At 43.7% G+C, this 22,604-nt stretch overlaps 1 protein-coding gene across 2 annotated transcripts in view; it reads right to left on the bottom strand.

Moving 5' to 3' along the window:
• The window catches only part of Spag6 (sperm associated antigen 6), a 51,505-nt gene that overhangs the window by 4,612 nt on the left and 24,289 nt on the right, over positions 1 to 22,604 (bottom strand). For both annotated transcript variants that reach the window (XM_039095562.2, NM_001106125.1), the window contains 5 exons: positions 13,164 to 13,369; positions 11,908 to 12,081; positions 10,644 to 10,796; positions 7,912 to 8,103; positions 2,569 to 2,685 (listed from right to left, as the gene is read on the bottom strand). In XM_039095562.2, the coding sequence (XP_038951490.1) occupies positions 2,569 to 2,685; positions 7,912 to 8,103; positions 10,644 to 10,796; positions 11,908 to 12,081; positions 13,164 to 13,369 (842 nt within the window). The remainder of the gene's footprint in view (positions 1 to 2,568; positions 2,686 to 7,911; positions 8,104 to 10,643; positions 10,797 to 11,907; positions 12,082 to 13,163; positions 13,370 to 22,604) is intronic.

Here is a 22,604-nt window from a genome sequence, read left to right as displayed (position 1 = left end):
AAATAGAAACAGATAAACACAGAATCTTTTACTTTCCCAAGTCAGGCTATTTCTCTTCAAAAGTTCTATTGTATCAGAAATGGCGCAGGAGAGACTGTATGCTCAGTTCACTTCCTATAACTTCAAGAGCTGATGCTTCAAGTAAAGTACATTCTTTTTCTAAGTACATTAGCCCTCGTGTAGTAGAGATGAATTAAGGTAGGAGATGAGTAAAGCTGGTGGAGACCTGCTCATACCTAGAGCCTCATGGATCTGAGGTCTCCCCGCTCTCCATGGAAGTGAAGGCAAGCCCCGTAACAAGGAAGAGAAGGTCCTCTCCCCTTGTCTCCTAAATATATCTGCAAGTCCCAGACTCACGAGTTTAGTGTCCAAGCTTAGTGTCCAAAGCATCAGCGCATGCAAGCTATGTGAGTGTTTGCATATCCTGCCGAGGAGACATCCCCTTGCCTGGTTAACTCTCACACACTGGTTAATGCTCAGCTTGAGTATCACCTGCTTTAAGGAAGAACAGGCTGGGTATGGTGGCATATACATGTATCTTAGCAGACAAGGCCAGAGGATCATGAGCTAATTGGATGATGAACTAAAGGTCAATCTAGGCCATACGACGACATCCTACCTTTAAAAGACGAAAGCATTTTAATGATAGCATTTGATAAGTATATACAAACCCGCCTTGGTTTGATCCCAAACACTGGAGATAAGGGGGGGGGGGGTGAAGGAGGAGAAGGAAGAGATGGAGAGGAGGAGGCAGAAAAAACGACCTTGTTCTTAATAAATAGAGTTAAAACTATTGGGCTGGGTGTGTTTTCTCCCATCAACTAAAGAAACTTTAGCTGGCTTTAAACACGTGAAGTTTTGTTTGCTGGTTTTCTTATTATTGGGGGTGGACACCCACGCCACGGTGTGCATGTGGAATCAGAAAACAAATCTGTCAAGTTGGTTCTTTCTCTCCGTCTTTTCCGGGCTCCAGGGACCAAACTAGGGTCAAGCCTAGGCGGCAACAAGTGCCTGCGCTTACTGAGACAGCTCACCGGCCCAGACGTGGGCTGTCGCTTGAACATTTCCATCTGTATTGGAGGGGCAGACGCACCACAGCTCATGGATGGAAGCCAGCTTGCAAGGCTTGGCTCTCCCCATTCACCAGGCGGCTCCTGCTCACCCTCAGATTGTCAGGTGAGATGGCAGCGCCCCCGCCTGCTGAGCCTTGTCCCCAGGCCCAGGTGTCCTGTCTTTCAGAAACAATCTTTGCTTTCATTTTAGGGCACGTTTATGTACCTTAGACTGAGCTAAACTCTTCCCATACTCATTTAGTCTCTACAACCATCTATGGAGAAAGTACCCTTGATCCTGTCTTACGTGTAATCGAACTAAGGTTTAGAGGGTCAGACTTTCCTGAAGAATTAGAGCTATACCTTGGAATACATTTATAGCTGTGTTCCGAGGTAGAGCAGCCGCCATGTGTGTGGCTTTAAGTGCCATCCTCACTCAGCACCAAAACCAAAAACCGTCAAGCAGCCAAACGGAGTACCATAAAGCACATACGCTCTGGCACGTGACTTGTGCGGGCCCCCATTTCTTTCATTTGTTTTTTGGGGGGGGTTGTTTGCTTGCTTGCTTCTTGAGGGGGCCTCACTCTGCAGCTCTGTCTGGGCTGGAACTCTCTGTGTGGATCAGACCGGCCTCAAATATACAGAGACCCACCTGCCTCTGCCTCAGCCTACATGGTAATAATGTGTATGGTGTTTTGTATTTAATTCTGGGTACCACGGACATGCGCCCAGGGAGCCCAGAAGGGGCCAGGGATCCCCTGGGAATGGAGTTATAGGCGGTTGTGAGCTGCTGTGTAGGTGCTGGGAATGGAAGCCAGGTTGGAAGAGCAGGCAATGTTCTTAAGCGCATAGGGGTATCCGCGGCCCCCGTTGACCCTGTTTAAGTCAGATATACAGGGCATCATTTGACCATGCTGAGTATCAGTACTGAGTATCAGTACTGCCCCTCTATTCCGTCCCTTGCTGTCAGGTCCACCTTGTTGACTGAGCCCTCTGGCAGCTCGCCCCCCCTGCACTACTCTCAATCCGCAATGATCTACAGAGCATGACGCTTCCACTCGGGTAAACTGCTCACCAGAAGTCACTATGCGACGGACGATGGAGAGCATCCCTGGTACAGAGTTTCTAAAACATGTTTCAGTGGCTCAAAGACATTTTCCTTTCGTAAAGATGTTGCTGGGCTATGTTGCTAGACTAAAAGCAGGACTAAAGGACAGTGGAAACTACTAAAAGTTAGGGGCCAGCATACACAATCTGTAGAGTAAGGTTTCCTACTGCCCAGCTTACTGCTGCCTTCTATCTGTCTAAGGAGATTGTGCAGAGCTTGGAGCTATATGACAAAGGAGGAAGTGTCTCATTGTCTGTCTTATTAACCCATGTCACCTGTATCAACTGAGACGGCTGAGAACCAAGCCTTAAACAGTAAAGCCCAGAGCCAATTTGACAGGAGAACTCAGAAAAGCAAGCTCACAGGTAATGCCCCTGTCCGTTCCCTTTTCCAGGCCATCTTTCTCACCTTACTGAACTGTCCAGCCACATACTTCAGGATATTGGGAGGCGCATCATAGAGAAACGGCTCAAGAGCTGGGAGGTAGGTGCATTTTTGGATGATATTCTTTATGGCCTTTTTACTCTGTGGAAATACAAAGCAAAATGAATGGAAATCTTGGCAAGTCAAGTCTCATATTTCTCCAATTTGACAAGGAGATGAGTTTCTCACTGTTGTTTCATTTTTAAACAATTTTCTGCATAACTTAACAGCTGAACCATTGCCCCAGGCCCCGGAGACCTTTTCTTAAGGGTCTTAAAATCAGATACTCAGGGTACCTCTCTCTGTTTCTCAACGCTGAAGGACTGGTTTTGACTGGTACCATCAGTTTTACCAATTGTCTTCTGTTAAACTTTAAACTATGCAGTGAATTGCGGAGTTCTTAAATATACATCAGAACATTAAAACTATAAAGTCAGGATGGAGAAATGGCTCAGAGGTTGAGAGCACTAACTGCTCCTCTAGAGGTCCTGAGTTCAATCCCCAGCAACACATGGTGGCTCACAACCATCTGTAATGGGATCTGATTCCCTCTTCTGGTGTGTCTGAAGGCAGATTGCTCATAAAAATAAAAATATAAAAGTAAATATTAAAAAAATCTACAAAATTAAAAAGTATAAAATATACTTATTTACTGTAAACTAGCATGTATTAAAATAAATAAATATGTGACATTCACAGCTATGAAACAGATAACCAAAGCATTGCATTTGTTTTAACCAACAGCATAAGATGATAGTTATTATAAAGTATAAAAATATATAATTATTTCTCCACGTAAATCTATACATTATATAGCTATATACAATGTCTATGTGATATAGGTATTCTATACTGTCTAAAAGAGTTCATTTCACATAGGTAAATATCTACTGTGTGAATTATTCAGTGTACATTTTTGACACTGCTATAGCTCATGGATAAAAATTGGTCCATTTTCAAGTAGAAGCAAAACAATCTGCTCAACTGTCCAATCAACTGTCAACTGAGAATCACTCCCCAAAACATAGGTACCACTTATACTGTTCCCATCTCCACCCGCTGCCAGCACTCTTCCTGCTTTCAAACTGATACAATGTTGCTATCCCCTGCTGAGAATGTGCCTGAAGGGTCCCACTGTGACCAGAGAGTACTGCTGTAACCATGGCCCACTGTGCTACCTTGTGTGGTGAGGACAACTACTTGTTTGCCCATAGCTAGTTCTCTCTAGAATCCCACGTCTTGGGTGTAGTGAGCATCCAGGCTACCTTAGGGACCTGCCCTTCTGCTTTTGTTACTGTGTGTCTAGCAATGCTCTTGAAATGAAGGGCCATTTTGATTTTACATCATGGGCTTTGTACGTGGCAACTGTAATCAGCAAAACTTTTGTCATATTTGTGCTATCAATAAAAGATCTCTTGGATTTCAGGTTTTCTTTAGGGAGCCAGAGTAAGGGGTCTTATACAGGTCCATCCCTGCATAGGTTAACTAAAGAATGGGGAAAGGTAGACCAAAGCAGTGTGAATTGAAGAGAAACGCCAGTTTCCAACACACCTGATTATACTGCCCCTTTGTAAACCATCTTAAGGCCATGGTGACCTTAGCAGAGCAAGAAATTTAACTTAACTGCTGTTGCTAACAAGGCCAAATAGCTGTAATGGCACAGACTGTACCAATCATAGCTCACAGACAGCTACTCAGACCATTTCAAACTGATGGCGACTGATCAAGTCACTAGTCAAAAAAGAAATCTAATGACCTCAGAGTTTTCTTCTCCTTAGTTGGAAAGACACACACTTATTCCATAACTATTCTCTTCAATTGGACTGGATGTTGTGATAATCACCAACTCTATTGTCCTACATGAAAGAATTTAATTAAGGTTTCGTTTACCTGCCTACCTCACCTGTGAAAATTAACACACAAATGACCCAATTTAAAAATAGGCAGGGCTGGAAATAGAGCTCAATGACAGGGGCTTGCCTAACATGTAGAAGGCCTTGAGATTGATACCAATTTTCAATTTCAATTTCAATTTGATATTTAAATTCAAATTTAAATAATAAAATAGGGAGAAGATCAAAGAATATGCACAAACAGTCAGGGAGTATATAAAAAATATTTTCAACACTGCTGGCCATTAGGGTAATGAAAATCAAAAGTACACATTAGGGTAGCTACAGTAAAAGAACAGAGTGAATAAATAAAACTCACTAGCAAGTATGTGCAGAAGTCGGTTGAATAAGAAAACAGTTCAGAGGTTGCTTAAATCTTAAAGCATTAGCAGTGGCCCACCAATTGCACTTCCGGAAATATACTCAAAAGAAATGCAGGCATGCATTAGAGAAATGCAGCTTAGAGACACGGTACACGTGCCTGCTGCTCAAGTCCACCCAGCAGCCTGAGTTTGATATTGAGATGGAGGGAGAGAATTAACTCCAAAGAGCTGGCCTCTGATCTCCACATACAGCCAAGGCACAGGTCTATGCACACACATCATGTGCACAAACATACATATGCACATGCATACATGCACACATACATGTGCACACACATGCACACATACATGTGCACATACACACGTGCACACATACACAGTGCACACATACATACACGTGCACGCACATTACTGATAAATTTTTAAAAATTGAAAAAAATATACCCACATGAAACATGTGCAAATAGATAAAGAGTTTGAAGAGCTCAGTGTCCATCATCAACGGTGAATGACAAACTATGGAATACCACCCAGCAACAGAGAGGAGCCAAAGGCTGATAGGTGCTATGGAAGAATCTTAAAGACAGGTTAGGGTCTGGAAAGACAACTTGGTGGGCAAGACAGCCATACGCATTAAACAACAAGCTAACAAAACTCCTTCAGACCAGACATGAAAGGTCATGGATATTATATCATCCCATAGAGACAGGAAGAAAATTAACCGTTGCCTGGAGGTAGAAGAGGTATGGAGGGACAGCTGATGGAGGGGAAAACTTAAAATCAGTTTGTGGCGATGACTTCACCATTCTGTAAGTACACTAAAAACCATTGACTCTTATACTTTGAGTGGGTAAGATACGTAAGTTACATCTCAATAAAGCTACTAAAACACAATGGAAAGTATGACCATGAGAACAAGAAACCTATGTGGGGTCTCATAAGAATGCATAACCAACATAGGCTGAAGCACTTCGGCATGATGCTCTAAAGAACATAGATTGGATGATCTAATCACAGCACATGACAGACTTTTCACTCTTTATTAAGGCGTTAGAATAACATAGGGGCAGTAAACAGTGACCACACGGGAGTAATTCCAAGAGGATGCTCATTGGCTCTCCCTGATTAGAACCAATTAGCCAGTGCTTACAGAAGCCTTTGAGACAAAATGAACCTTGAGCTAGCTTTATTCTTTGAAAGCTGCCACAGAGTAACAAATGGGAAATGCCACTAGACGTTCCTAATGCTTTGGTTACACATTTTCTCAGTGAGCTAGTGTTAAATGAAACAGTCTTGCCGACTTCACTGGCACTCCACCGCACCCTGGAGAAGAACAAGAGAGAGACGTCCGTCGGTCCCTACAGTAAGAAGTGAGTCACATGAACTCCAACCTTTGGGAAGGTTTTGTTGCCTGGACATGACTAAAGGCTCACTTTTTTTCCTGAAAGTGAATTCCCATATCAAAAGAAACTTCGTTTCTATTAGTTAGCCTAACAAAACCATCTATGATGAACTAAAACATAATGAAGGTTATCTTACTTTTAAAAGTAACACTTTTCAATTAATTTTTCTCCATGGATATTTGTACAGTATAATGTCACAGTGGTTCATTTTTAAAAACTTACAGGGGCAGGGGAGCTGGCTTAGTGACTGAGGGCTTAAACGCCTAGCATGCCCAGGCTCTCGGGTTAATCCCTGTACCACTCAGAAGTCTGTAAGACCTTTCCATGCTACCTAAGGGCCACAGTGCCAGGGTTTCTCCCGCTGTAACGACTGTTGGTTACATTATTAATTAGCCAGACCTGGCAAATCAGAACTGCAAATGGTCCGGAATTTCTCACCAGAAAGTCGAAGAATCAGACACCAGTTTAACTGGAGAAGACCTGGGAGGGCCCAATGCTGATCTGCTCCTGTCAGCCTGGTATTGATCTCCTTCTGTAATCCAGGTTACCTCACTGGAACGGTCACGTGAGGGAAGCCCTGAATCTATGTAAGCATTGCTCTGATCTAGAAAGTCTTACAACCTGATCAATCGATTTGCAGAAAGCTAGCACATAAACATAACCAAGTAAAAACAGTCGCTTCGGTAAAACCTGCCTGGTCTTCCAAAGCTGCATGTCAGCACACGCGGTTCACTGTTCATCAATTTACCCATTTAATTAAATTTTAATGCACGTTTACTATTAATTTTGTTTGGGGCTTTAATTACAGTTATCTTTTATTTCGAGTGTATGGGAGTGTGCAAGCATATGCCTGCAACAAGTGTATGGGGCTCAGGGGACAACTTGGCCCGAGTCAGAGTCTCTCCTTCCTCTGTGTGAGCCCCCCCGGATGAAACGTAGCTCGGGCTGTCATCACCTCTACCCACTAAGCCACCACCAAGCTGGACAAGCTCTTCTCACTTTGGACTACCGTCTTTGCTGTAAACTTCTCCCAAGTCAGCGAAAGATCTCCACATTTTCCTAATGCGTGTGCTAGGAAATATTTGCTTTCCTTGAAATAATAGAATTAAATAGTCTACCCTACTTTATAAGCCTATTTCATATCACCTTCATAGCCAGTAATATTTTTTTATAATTTGCCATTTAAATGATGCGCGTTTCAACATTTTTTAATTTTGTGAATCTTAAACATTTTGGAAAGAAAGAAGACACAGAATTAAAAGATCGGAAATTAGAAGTAAGTTACAGCTTCGGGAATATTCTCTAACTACTTATATCTTTGAAACGCAATTTAAATTCTTTCGGACTCAATTTTTCTGACTGTAAAGTGTACACAATGCTCTCCAGCAAACCCAAATTCAAAAACTGTTTTTCTTCCCTTCCTACTTCATAGAAAATGTCCCCGGAAGTACAGAATGCAAAAACCAGACGCTCACTTCACATCCAAGTATTTATCTGTACAAATTTTCCATGAAAAGACATCACTGACCATGGAGACAGGGTAACCAGTTTTCAGAGATAAGACACCCCACTCTTCTGACAGATTCGTATTTCTTGACTGAGGAAAGCAGCACGATCCACCAGGAAAATCGTGATATCCGAACCTCATATTTTAAGGAATGATGGAGTGTCTACCCAGTCCCCCTCACCCTGTTAAAGGCCAGCACGTACCTTCACCTGCAGGTCCTCAGAGCTCTCTGAGGACATGTACAAAGCCAGCAGCACTGGCAGCGTGTTCGTGATAGCGACTGCGCGTGCGTGTTCCGGAGTGTGTCTCCCGACCTGCCCCAGAGCCCAGGCAGCCGCGGCTTTAATATGGTCTTCTGGTTCTTCTGACAGGCAGTCTGACAACTGGGGTACACCCTGCAGTGGGGATCAAAAGAGCACGCGCTATAAATCTAAAGCGGGATTCACGTCCTTCCTGCCTCTCAGGCATTACAAGAAATCATTTCAGCCTTGATCTTTTTTTTTTTTTTTTTCTAAATGGTTCAATAAACTCTCTCATCACAAGGGCAGCCATTCCTTAAGTCAATAGAAAGACGAGAGCTAAATCACCTTAATTACCTCTAGCAATCCAACTTAAGTAAGAATGTCTCTGCTAGCTTCTATCCCCCCCCCCCCCCAAATAGAGGGGCATTTGAGCAAACAAGAGAGATGCCTCGGACCAGGCAAAACCAGATTCCGCTGGGACAAATAGCGAACTTTATTTTCCTTTGTTCAAAAAGTTAAGGCAGCTCTCAGTTCAACCCTCAGCGCCACACGTGCCCTGAGCGCAGTGAATCCAAAAGTAAAGTAACGACTGTGAACTAAAAGTCAAGCGACTGCGAACGAGAATCCACCCTAAGAGCCCCTCACAGGGAGCATACTCCACTAACATCTTCCCTGAAGCGCCAGCCACATTTCCACCCGGCTTGGCCTACTTCATAGCGACAGTTCTGCTCATGTCACGCCAGATGAGACCAGCCTGCTTCTGTTACACGGGTGGCATGGGTGTGCATTTTGCATTCTAGATTCTAATAATAATAATAATAAACACATTAAGTAATAAAAACATTATCAAAAGTCCTCAAACTAAGTTTATAGATCTAGGGGAAAATCAAACATATTAGGGGGCTGGAGAGATGGCTCAGTGGTTGAGCACTGGCTGCTCTTCCAGAGGGTCTGGGTTCAATTCCCAGAACTCACATGGTAGTTCACAGCTGTCTGTAATTCCTCACACAGACAGACATGTAGGCAAAACACCAGTGCACATAAAATAAAAATAAATAAAAATTTAAAATAAATATATCAAATTTTAATTCCAGATTCTGTATAAGGCATAATTCCATAATTAATTTGAGACAATGGTAATTATTTCAGCTGTAGTTTCACATGGTAATGCTGCCCTGGCAAAGGTCAAGACCATCACACTTGCCTTCCCTATAACCTCTTAATCTCCTCTTTCCTTTTTCTTTTCCTTTCCTTCCCTTCCCCCTTTCTTTCTTTCTCTTTCTTTCTTTCCTTCCTTCCTCCCTTCCTTCCTTCTTTCTTTCTGTCTGTCTGTCCTTTGGCTCAGTTTCCTAAAGCACACCACGTTTCTGCATGCTGTGAGGACTTGGTAAGGGGCCCTCTCTTTTAGGACATGAGATTGGGGAAGTGGAAGATGGGGTGAGGACTCGAGGGTAGTCCTTGCGCCTCAGCCCAAGCTCCACATTACCGACCCCAGCTGTGACGACACGGATGGGTCCAAGAACGTAAGTGTGCTTCAGAGGCAACAGAGCTATAAGTAGTAGACATTATCACCTGGTCCCTGAAGCCACTCAGAGGACAAGGAGGAAAGGCCTCTCATTGCTGTGTGACTTGCTTCAGACCTCTGCTTCCAGGGCTCAAGGAACTAAAGAGCCAGCCAGTGTGAGAGACGGGCAGCAGCCTCACTGAAGAAGGGGAGAGTGTCCTGACCTGTCCAGGATATGTAGGACGCACAGGCAGCTGCAGCCCCTCTCTTCATTCTTGGAGCTAAGGATGGAAACCCCAGGCACACTCCTACTGACCCCTCCAAAAGCACCAAATCTGCTCTGGTCATTCGGCAGCAGCCGAAGGACAAAAGAAACACAGGACAGGCAGAAAACGCAGGAGAGGGCGCAATACAGGGAGCATCGGTGTGGAATAGGTAAAAATCAAGATCTGGGGCTCCTTTGTGTTCAGAGGATTAGCAAGGGGGGAGAAATCCCATTTCTGTTTAACAAACAGTAGCAGGTTTTCTATGCTGATAAGAACCCTGCCCCCTAGAGGGCCGCCACACACAGTGTGAGCACACAGTCTTTGAAGTGGTCTCCAGGAAATCCACATCTCTATTCCAGCATATTTTGTGAGCATCTACTAGGGCCATGGCTACACTACAGAGTGGGTTCCTACGAAGCTGTAAATTGAGAAAAGGCTAATTTCCAGAGCAGAAAACAACCAAAGTACTGCTGTTTGCTGTGCCCTCTGAATGCCTGATTGCATCTGAAAAGAGAGCTAGCCAGCGCCATCTCCTTACCCGGATGGCAGCAATGGAGGAACACACAGACCTCTGGGTGTGTGAAAGTGATAAATGGGCAAGTCATTAAAGTGAAGTTTGTAACTAGAGTGCTTTCAAGTATGCACAACTAGCCCATACATGTGTGTGTGTGTGTGTGTGTGTGTGTGTGTGTGTGTGTGCGCAATATTTAAAAATAGATTAGAGCAAAGCTCAATAAAAGGTCGATATTAGGTATAGAAAACTTTACGTATTTTATAACATGTTAATAAATGCTGATGTGTGTAAGCGGTGAACAGCTGAACACATTTAGGCAAATCTTTCACCACGTCCAAGTATGTTTCTCATCCTGGTGTCAGCCTATGGCTCTACCATGAAACAAAGGAGAAAGGAAGCTTGCCCCAACCTTGGAGATGATCACCGCCATGGCCAGGTTCTCAGAATGAGCAGCCACATAACCCAGCATCATGATGCCAGGCAAACGGATGTTCCCTTTGCAGGACCCAATGCAGTCAATCACGGCGGCCACGCCTCCTGCGTTAACGATCAGCTGGGAGAGCTGGAAGAAAAGAGTAAGACCCCAGCACAGGGCGGTCTTTAGCTGTGACTCAGCCACTCTCTGTTTAGTACTTAAGACTACTAAGGTGCAAACCGCTCTAAGAGGGCACTGCATTTATTAAAGAAATGCTTGAGTGTAATAAGCTGCCATTTAAAATGTCCAAATATTCACAGTGGAAAAGGTTACTCTGGTTAAAAAAAAAAAATGACACAACTTTTATCCCTATTGAAATGAATTTCAGAATTCCTCACTTAGACACTAAGCTGAGAACAAGTTCATACCTAGATAACCACAGAAGTGACAATCACAATGTCTGAGTTGAAGGATGAATCAATGTCCACAGACATCAGACTTGACACCTGACCTAATTTCCCACACACCAACCCTGATTACTAGCTGGGTGCACTTCGGTTCTGGAAAATCTTGACTACATAGAGATGTTGGGTGAAATTTACTTTAACATGTAATGAAGTGAAAATTAGATTAGTCAAAATATACACAGGAAAAGGAGACAACTTCAAAATCGACACAGGCTTGGTTTGTCTCTCTTTCACATCTAAAAACTCAGAGCAGAAAATCACGTTAGAGCAGCTAGCTATCTGAGTGCTGCAGCAGGCCAGGGAGCCGCTGTGGTAGGTCCCAACCTACAGAGGCAATATCATTCCCGTGCCCCCAGCTCTCATAGAACGATAAGGATGATAAGGGTTGGCAGTCTCCCCAGTCTAGCTAGCCATGGAAAGCTAGCCATAGTTAGAAACTGTATTTCAAGCTCAAATGTCATTGGTACAACTCAGTGGATCTCAAATGGAGGTGATTTTTGTACCCCAGAGAATGTCTGACAACATTTGGAGTCGGTTTGTTGTTACTACTTGTGAGTGAGGGGCACCGATGACATCAAGTGGGCAGAGAACGCTGGAAAACATCCACTCTACCACATCCAGTCACGCCATCTGAAATCTCTACAGTGCTGAGGACCAGGAGAAATGGCCTCGTTAGACCGCATGGAGCAAGCTCAGACCTCACAGGCAAACTGGTATTTAATTTAAAGAAACAAGGCTGGGTTTAGCTCTGCCTTGAGGCCTGACTGCCTTTCGTTTGCTTCTGTGTTTACCTCCGGTGTGTGCTTTGCGATCTCTCTGATCAGAGTGCAAGCGTTCTTCTTCACAAAGTCGTCTTTGTCCTTCAGACAGGTAAGAACAACAGGGAAGATCTCTGCCTCCACAACCATCTCCGCCAGGTCCACAGAGTGCTTCGCGATGTGACTCAGAGCTGACAGGACCTGTTGCTGGTGGACGAGAAATCAACATGAAGCAAAACGTTACAGATCCACAAAACAGCAGGAGCAACAAACTAACACCTGTGTCCCCCCTCATCTATGAACTGTCTCAGTTAGGGAGGAAAGGATTTATTTTTGCTTACACTTCCATATCATTACTCATCATCAAAGGAAGTTGGGATGGGAACTCATGGCAGGAGTTGAGGCCATGGGGGAGTTACGCTTAAAGGCTTCATGGCTTCTTCAACCTGCTTTCTTATAGAACCCAGGGCCACCAACCCAAGGATGGCACTGCCCACCTCAGAGCTCACACGTAACTTAGCTTTATAATAGTCCGATTTCTTTATCAGAAAACAGAGAGCTAGGTAGATATTTAGCACAATCTAAGACTTCTGAGCCTTTCACATCTCAGTCATAAACTCAATGCTTTTAGATTTTTTTTTCCATTAGTTCTCTAAAGGGTACTTTAAAACCTTTTACATGTAATTAAGATATAGGACCTTTAGGTAAATATCACTTAACTGCACATACATAGGATGCTAATTCATGATACGTGTGGTCGGTAATTCAGTAACAAGCAGAACGAATGTCTTTATGTCATGCCGTTGGCGCTATCTGAAACAACGCCCTATCTGCTTAGCTAATGTTAATATTTTAAAAACTATACGTGTGTAGTTGTATAACTGGTAAATTTAGAATGCTACCACAGGAGTGACAAGCATGGCAACTTTCATAAGAAATTCAAATATTCTAGTGACGGGCAGAAAACCTTTAGGCCCTGTTTTCAGTCTAAGACTATACCAAGTGAGTTATTTGGGGCAAGCCCATGTCGTGGTTTAATTATTGATGGTAATACTAATGCTACCTGGAACCTTCAGCATTGCACAGAGTTCTAAAGAACATCCTAAATGCAACACCCAAAGCATTATTCCACGTTAAAAGACGTAAGGCACGACATATTTGTGTCTACTTTCCGTGGTGTTTACGAATTGTTTTTCTTAACAACATTTCTTAGCCTGTACACATCCTCATTGTCTTGGATTGTTAGAGCACTGGCTTGTCTGTTGTCTCTTGACCTCGGTTGTAAATACCTTCAGTTTTTCATCAGGGTTGAGGATCATCTGGGCTAAATGAGCAATGGCTCCTACATCCACCACAGTCTGCGCTAACTCTGGGGAGTGCTTTGAGATATCACTGAGGGCCGAGGCAGCAATCCTTTTCAAAGCAATTTCTGGCTCCTGGATACAGAGGACTAAAAGAGGAACAGCTCCCGCGTCCACCACAGCTTGTGACAGTTCTGTGGGCCCAAGAAAAGTAATTAAGTGAGTATGGGTGACTGACCCTTGTGCAAGCCATCTTTCACCCTGACAGATACAGCAAAGAGAAAAGGGGAGGGTGTACTTCACTCTCTCGACATCTGCATTTCAAATCAGCCTTTCTGGTTTCATAAACCATGTGGACCAATCCTGAGCTGAAAAGAACACAGGTCAATAGATGAACCTCCATTTACATGAACACATTTGAGGTAGATTAGGCTGAAATGGCTTGTTATTCTTTTTTTTTTTTTTTAAGAGAGTAAGCAGATGTCAGCTGTTTAAGCTCTGGCAATTCTGCACTTCTCAATAGGCAAGCATTTTATGCATGGTTTACAATAACAGAGAAAATTAAAGTACCAAAAATTTACCAACCACACTAATGAGGCAGTATTTTGTGCTATTTATGTGAGTAACCATTAGCGTGACTCGTGGACCAATAATGCCGATTGCTAAATTCCTTTCATCTTGGAATACTTTGAAAATATTTTCAAAAATACTTTATACACAATAAAAGGCTGTCTTTTCACTGTATTCTAAAATGCTTTCAAAAATGAAGTTTACAACGTATCAACATGCTTTCATATTAATATTAATATTTAGATAAAGTGATATATTTATCTTAACTGTGCTCTGCAGAGAACAAAGACAGTGCTGATTTCCTTATATGTCCAAGAATAACAACTATAAAATAATGTTACACTTCAGAGTGAGAGCTATTAGAGCAGAACCTTGTAATGTTCCTGCAGTAAGTGCTATCTAAGAAGAAAGCTCTGTCCAGTAACAAAGTCTATTCCTGATGCCCGTGTGGTCTCACCGAATTACATACATCATTCTCAAATCTCCCCCTTCCAAATTACATTCTTAGTTCCCCATATTTCTAGTGAGATATGTGTGTGTGTGTGTATACATATATATCGCTAGAATATATATAATTATCAAGCTAAAATAGCTATTTACCATATCACTTAAATCTTTAATTTGGGAAAGAGTTAACTTTTCAAAAGATTGGTAATACTACATTTTCTAAAAGAAACTAATGTTAGCAAATGCAGGTTAGTGTCTACAATCTATTTTCCTTAAATTATCAGTTACCTTACAAGACTCAATGCTGGATAAACATTTTATTTATTCTTTCATTAAACAGGTATTAATGGAAGGGTATTATGTGCTAGGCTCATTTTACTCTGGGACCTGTGGCACACTTCTACAAATTAATACTACATTCATTAGCAAATGTTTCAATTTAAAAAAAAAATCCAGTGTGTAATATGATATAGATAGGAAGCTCATATGCAATCTAAACACCTGGGGAACTAAGAGGAATTTTTTTGCAAACACGGGATCAGAAAGATTTGGATCTCACACGGCAATGCAGCAGGCTCCTCAGAAGCATCTCTGCTCTGCTCTTGCAACCACCAGAAGACGGACGGGACGGCAGGCACAGAAGACAATCCCCGCTTCTCTCCCATACCCACCCACCCAAGGGAAAGGAAGAAAACAGGAAGCAGTGTATGTCGTTTCTAAATATAACACTCAAATTTCCTGTTAATTAACAGGTTCCTGGGGAATTGAACCTAACCCAAATGGTACAGGTGTTTATGGAATATCAATCGCTATGTACCCACTGGAATAAAATGGGTGTGACGGTAAATACTGTCACTTGACACCCAGGAGGTAGACCTCCAGGCGCACTGGTGAAGGTTGGTTTAGATTAAGGCTAGCCTCTGAGAATGTCTGGAGAGGGTTGGCTTGGTTAAGTTAATTGATGTGGGGGGACCTGGTTGGATGGTGGACAATGCATTCCCTGAGCAGGGTGATCCCGGGCTCTATAAGTCTGACTCTGCAAACCAAGCACCACCCCAAATGACTTCATTCATTCCTCTCTGCTCTTGACGGTGGCTGTAAAGTGACCGTTCTCTCAAGTTCTGTCACTGTGGCTGCCCTGCCGGGATGCCTGAAACCAGGGATTGGGAACCAAATAAACCCTTTCCCCCTCACAACAGTCTGTACAGCCACAGAAAAGAAACTAAGGCAACGGTCCAGATGTTTATCTACAGAAAGTGGAAAGATTAGTTCACTTCTGAGTTTTCACTCTCCTATGCTTATAGGAGTAGCCAGCATATGGTATAATTTAACTCTTTAATGGAAATATTAGGCCATCGCCAGCTATGTAAATAAGCCATTACCAACAAAAACTCAAGGTTCTCTCCACAAAGCACCTGTGTTAGATTTATACGAACTTTCTCATTGAATGTTGGGGTGACACATGCTCTGTCACCTGGATAGTGAACCATTAATAATAAAGCAGACCGTCCTGAAATGCTACCTAGTTCCCCATTATGCTGCTCCACATCCACGGATAGCAATACTGTTAAATGTGGAGAGACTGGGAGGTCCCTGGAAAAAGATTTGCAAAATGAGGAAGTTTCCAAGGACCTACACTAGGCCTGGCAACTTTCTATGTAGAGTCTCTACATCGATCCTTTGCATTGGCAAGTGTATATGGTCCCATGATGCTGGGGTCTGCACTTGAATGCCACGTGGTGTTCCTTAGAAATATGGACCTATGACCTTCACACAGTTGCTCTTATTAGCCGGTCTTCCACAGGTAAAGGCACGTTACCTGGGAATTCCACTGTATCATGTGCACACATCCTGCCTTCAGCCTCTCTCTCTATCCAGTGATGTGTCATTCTTTTCTCAATCACTGCTTTCTCTGGTGTATCAAACCAGGGACCAGCATGGATACCCAGCAAATAGTCAGTGAGGGAGTCATGTGGGCCAAAGGACCTCAGTTGAAGTCTACCGGAAGCTTTATGAAGGGTTCTTCTGCAGGACACCGAGATTCACAATAGGAAACAGTACCGTTTCTTTGCTGGGTATGGCTGCCTCTGTAAATGACAACTGGAACACCTACTCTGTCTTGTGGACGACATCGCCGATGTTTTGATGGTTGAGTACAAGAATGAAAACATCTGGGTCCTCCATGACACTGTCCAGCCCGGAAGTGCCCTGACTCTGAACTTTGTGTCATCTGGCATACATTTCTTTTAAAAGGTGTTATTGCTGAAGTCACTGTGGTCAGTGCTCAGTAACCAACAGCTAGAAACATCCAGATATAGGAGTCTTGCTTCTCCTCTGCTTGCTACGTCTAGATATGCCACGTGTTCCGAGAGTGCTTACTTCCAGCTGGAACCCTGGCTGGACTTGGAGGAAGTAAAACAGATTTAAATCCTTGTTCTAGAGTAGAACTTGCTCTAGGTGAACGCAGATAGAGATCAGTGCAAGCGCAGAGCAGAACCAGGCCGTGGGACTGTGGAGCAGCAAGGGAATGTGTACAGGGCTTCATCCCAGGAAGCGCTCCCCGCCTACTCCTTTCTCACTCCACCCCCCACACCTCCCGACCCCACCCCCCACACCTCCTGGTCCCGGGTCCCACGCCTGACCCCGAACCCTCTCCTTTTTCTTTGCCTGTCTTAAAAAAAAAGAGCAGTTAAGAACCAAACATTCAGAAATTATGTACATCTAAAACTTCTAAGAGAAATTTCAGGGTGCTCGTTTTATTTTTTTGTGTGTGGGTGTTTTGTCTGCATGTATGTCCGCGTACCACCACATTCACGCCTGGTGCCAAAGGAGACCAGGAAGGGATGTCAAATGGCTTGGGACTGGAGTTATAGATGGTCCTGAGCCACTATGTGGTTGCTAGGATTCAAACCCGGGTCCTCTGGAAGAGCGGTCAGTGACTACTGAGCCGTCTCTCCTACGGGAGCTCATTTTAAAACTATTTTAGGAGCCGGCTTTTGGCTATTCAACTAACTTGCTGATGAAAACAGTGGTAGATATGTACTCACTGAAGATTGTTTCAAAAATAAACAAGACATGCTTATTCCCGAATGTGCTAGGGAATGTCTTTAGCCCCAGGACTCAGGAGGCAAGAGTCCCGCAAGGCTCTGTGAATTCCAGACTAGCCTCATCTACACAGTGAGTTCTAGATCAGCCAGGGCTACACAGCAAAACCTAATCTCAAAAAAATCGAATTTTTAAGAGTAGCCAAGAAATTTATCTTTAGTACCTGAAAATACCTTAGCCTCATCTTAAATGTTAAATTAATTTTCAAAATTAATTTATAAATATATATTTTATTATATACTAGAATAGTGTGTTAATATATAATTATTAAATAATATAAATATATAATGTAAATATATAGTAATAGTATAATAACATATAATACAGTATTGTGTATATTTTATTGGTATGGTGGTGCACTCCTGTGATGTGGATTTCAGACGTGTGTGATGACTAGTCCAAGGTCACCCTCATCTCTGTAGCAAGTTTGAGGCTAGCCTAAGCTACATGAAATCCTGTGTTTATTTTATTCATAATAGCTAGGAAACAGAAGTAGCCTAGAAGTCCATCAACTGAGTGGGTAATGAAAATATGACATATACAAAACATAATTTTACTGGATTTCCAGGTTATTGTATGAAATTGGAAAAATGTATTCACTGAGGTAAACCAGACAAATAAAAACACCTCTCACCAGGCCTAGTGGCACATTCCTTTCTTAAATCCCAGCTCTTGGGAGGCAGAGGCAAACGGACCTCTGTGACTTTGAAGCCAGCCTGGTCTACATAGTGAGTTCCAGGACAGTCAGGGCTACATGGAGAGACCATGTCTCAAAAAAAAAAAACCCAAAACAACAGGAGGAACAAACAAACACCTATGTCCCCCTCATCTATGAACTGTCTTCGTTATGGAGGAAAGGATTTATTTTTGCTTACACTTCCATATCATTACTCATCATCAAAGGAACTTGGGATGGGAACTCATGGCAGGAGTTGAGGCCACGGAGGAGTTACGCTTAAAGGCTTCGTGGCTTCTTTGGCTTCTTCAGCCTGCTTTCTTTTAGAACCCACGGCCACCAACCCAAAGATGGCACTGCCCACAATGGCCTGGCCCCCATCAATCACTGGTTAATGAAATGTCCACCTCTGGATCTTATGGAGGCATCGTCTCAGCTGCGTTTCCCTCTGTTCAGCTTGTGTGGAGCTGACCTCAAACCCGCCAGCGCGGGACCCTCGCTTCAGATCTCTGATTTTGTGGATTTAACTTAGAAGCAAGCTGTTCTCGCCTGCCAGGTTTCATGAGCCAGAAGATGCTCTGTGTAGTGCGGGGGGGGGGGGGGGGGGGAAGGGCATCCGACTGGGATGCACCCTCAGCCCTAATCTCACTTGCTAACTATGCATTAAGAAGTTGTCTGTTTGGATCAAAGGTGGCAAACACAAGGCCTACAGGGACCAGACCAAAGACAAAATAAAATAAAACAAAATAAAGCCCGAAGAAGTAAGGAAAGCAGGGCACTTGGGAGAGCAGTGGAGAAGGGGAAGTCATTATCTACAAGGGACAGCAGTCCCCAAACTTGCCCAGTGTGGCTGTTGTCAGACCATTCTAAACTGTGGCGTTCCTTGCCCTTTACATGTGAGCAACTTTATTGTTTTTAAGGAACTCTGCATGGGACAACATAACACCAGCCAAATAAACACATCCACCTGGGAGCAGGCTTCAAACTCAACCAGCGTTTTACAACCTCAGGCTTAAGTCTTATGCCTTCTTAAATGACCTGTGCAGAGGCTTTCCAGATATGGAAGCATTATGCGCTTTCTGCCTTTAATTCGTAAGTTTATGTTCAGGGGTCTCATAAAGGAAGAATCACCACAGTGACGGTATAAGAAAAAATTAAGGGGGAACCAAGAAATGAGGGGACATCAGCCAACAGGGGGATGGGGCTGATCTAAAAAACGGACACTGATTTTCCTACTCATGTGTGGTACACAGAGAAGGATCTCAGCAAAATGAAGTGATTCTGAGAACTCATAAATTAAAAAGTACACTAAGAGGCTTTCGAAATGAGTAAAGGAAGAGAAAAAAGCACATGTGCATGTGTGTGTGTGTGCATATGTGTGTGTGTGCATGCGTGTTATTAGCGTACAAATTCAGCAACTCCTCTGGAAACCTAATTTAACTTTACTTCTTTTATTTCCAAGCCCTGAAAAGATGTATTTTAACCTGTTTTCTTATAAAAAGCACCAGACATTACAATCCAATGCCTTGTACTTAGATGGTCCCATTTCAGTTTCAAAATGGGCTGACTGATGTTTGCTGTAGCCATAAAAATAAAATACATAGATATACCACTTCCAAGCTTTCATTTGCTTGTTTATGTATTTATTTGTCTATTTTTTGTCTGTCTGTCTATTTAGAGACAGACTCATGTGTATCCCAGGCGGGTAGTCTCAAACTCACGATGTTGGTGACCTTTAAGTTCTGATTCTCCTGCTTGAGCCTCAGAGCACTTCCTAGTCAGCGAACCACCTCACAGCACTGCCGGAGACCCAGGCTTGGCACATGCTAGGCAAGCCCTCCCCTAACTGAACTGTATCCCCAGCCCGATCCAAACTTTAAGGAAAGCAATATAGAAAGTACATTGAGAACATGCTCTTACATTAACAATAATCTGACAGCCCAGAAATCATAATTGAAACAAAACAAAACAAAAAAACTGAACTTTATTCCCAAAGCTTCAGTGTGACTTTAACAGCTTCTCCAAGCAAAATTAATTTAGTCTTGGTCTAACCCAGCTCTTTACCTTTTGTTGTTTTGTTTTGTTTTGTTTTGTTTTTTGGTTATCTACTATGAAATAGATCACACCAACTTAGAAACCAAAGTTGTTTACTCCCTGTGGTCTCTGATTGTCAGAAACATGGAAACGGTTTAGCCAAGGGACTCGAACCTTTCACTGGGCTACAGGTGAGGGGTCAGTCTCACTGGATGGCTGCTTCAGTCATCTGAGATTTACTTCCATTTACAGTCACAAGATTGGGAGGAACTTGCCCTTTCTAGTACATGGGCTTCCCAGTAGGCCATCCACGGTGGGCTTGTCTAAAATGATGTCCCAGGACACAGGCTCCTCTACAAACCCTGCACCCTGTCATAACACAGAGTGGAAGTCACAGAACATCATGTCTTTTGGGGCAGACCACACAGGATATGCACAGTAGGAAGCAGACACCGCTGAGGTGGCTCCCATGGCAACCAACATGGCTGAGAGACGCCATGTCCAGAGCCAACGCTCTCTCAGTTTGGTTCTAAGTTTGAGCTAATTGGTTGGTATCTGAATTGCCAGATAGAAATCAGAAAAGTACAGAGAGGACTTTTCTGTGGGTTACGAAAACGTTTGGTGTAATTTTTCTTCCTCCTCCCACTTACAAATGTTACTGTCTTTCCACCACTCCCATTTCCCACTCCTTGGTGGATCCTCACAGTCATCGCTGAGCCCTAACATACGGATCGAATGATAGTTTAAGGGGCAACATAGATACAGACATTTGCTTCCAAGGCAAAAGGATTCAGTCTCCTTTAAAAGCTCATATGAGTCAATTGGGCCGCTGATCTACAGATAATGGGGCTTCAGTTAGAAGTTACGGTCAGCTGGTTTGGACGGAGCAGGCAGCATTTACGTGGGCTTCTATAAAAAGCGGCCTGACAACATGGTGTGAGAGAGTCAAGAAAGGGAGACCAAAGCAGAAAAAGAAGAATCCTGGCTGTGGCCTGAATGACCATAAGTAGGGAATTTAAAGCACCCTACGTCCCACCGCTCACCATGCTAGCCTGACTCTCCACAGCTGAGACGGGGCAAAACCAAGCTCCTGGGTAGGTCCAGAGTGCCCGAGTGAAAGGAAGCCAGCACGGTGAAATCCCATCTTTATAAAATGTGGATTTTATATCTACACGTTTGCTTGCTTGAGAGAGCTTTGCTCCCACGGTTGGGATTTCACTTAGCCTACGAAAAGCAAAATCCTTATCGTGAGAAACGCCAATGCTTTTTATTCGGACTTTATGGGGTATTCACTTTAGCTTCCACCCAGTTCTGGGTAGAGTCCCTGCCCTGTAGATACCCAGCAGGAGAGAGAGCCCTGTACAAAGTTTGCAAGGTTCTGATGGAACTGGGGCCAGAAGGCAGGCAACAGAAAGGCAGACGACAGTAAGACACCAGAGATTAGAAAGGTCACACCGGAGGCCAGCCATGGTGGTGCACACCTTTAATCCTAGCACGAAGGAGGCAGAGGGAGGTGGATCTCTGTGAGTTCAAGGCCTGCCTGGTCTACAGAATGAGCTCCAGGATGGCCAGGACTGCATTAAAAGACCCAGTTTCATAACAAACAGAAGTCACGCAGGCTCTTAGAAAAAAGGACTGTTTCTGAGTTTCTGCTGTGCCCCTCTGAGTGGCTCTTAAAAGGGCCACCAACACCAACGCCTAGCCACACCCTGCCCGTTCCACTGTCTACTTTTAATTCTGGAGATGGGGCTAACACAATATTTTAAAATAAGTGCTTTTTAAAAATTGTGTCTGTGTGACAGGCGTGTGTGCACATAAGGGCCCTTGAAGGCCGGGGGAGCTGGAGTTGCAGCAGGTGACACTGGCATCGGGAGCTAAACTCAGGTCCTCTGGCATTAGCTGCTCATAACCACCGGGCCTCCAAATCCTCACCAAACATTTTCAATGCTCGTCTGAAATCATGCTGGGTACATGTTGTCATGATCTCCTCAGTCAGGCCCTACGGTAGACAACTGCTTTTGCTCAGCGTGGTTGTTATTTAACCTACAGGACAGTGATCGTATTCCAATCACGTTCACATACTCTGCGTGTGGATTCATGTCTACGTCTGTGTGCGTCCGCAAGGGTGTGGAGATGGGAGATGGACGTCAAGTGTTTTCACTTCATTATTGAGGCAGGGAGCCCTGCTGAACCTGACCATTCAGGCTAGCTTATCCAGCCGACTGCTCTGGGGATCGCCAGCTTGGCCGTGTGTACCTGTGCACTGGAGAGGGGTCACAGGACTTCTTGTTCTCCCGCCACACTGAATAAATAAATCTCCTTTCTCTGCCTTCACTATCACTGATTTGCTTAATTGGCCTCCGGAGGATGGGTGGTCGAGCCTAGCTTGTTAGGACGGCCCAGGCCCACACCCTAACAACTTTAGAAACACTGTGGAGGGGTTGGGGATTTAGCTCAGTGGTAGAGCGCTTGCCTAGCAAGCAGAAGGCCCTGGGTTCGGTCCCCAGCTCCGAAAAAAAAAAAAAAAGAAAGAAAGAAAAAAGAAACACTGTGGAGTAAATAGCTCTGATGTAATTAACTAATTCTGCACTTTGAAA

This window comes from Rattus norvegicus, chromosome 17 (genome assembly GCF_036323735.1).
Source record: "Rattus norvegicus strain BN/NHsdMcwi chromosome 17, GRCr8, whole genome shotgun sequence".
Taxonomy (NCBI): Eukaryota; Metazoa; Chordata; class Mammalia; order Rodentia; family Muridae; genus Rattus; species Rattus norvegicus.
The sequence above is the reverse complement of the archived record's forward strand: the minus strand, read 5'-3'. Positions and strand labels throughout refer to the sequence as shown.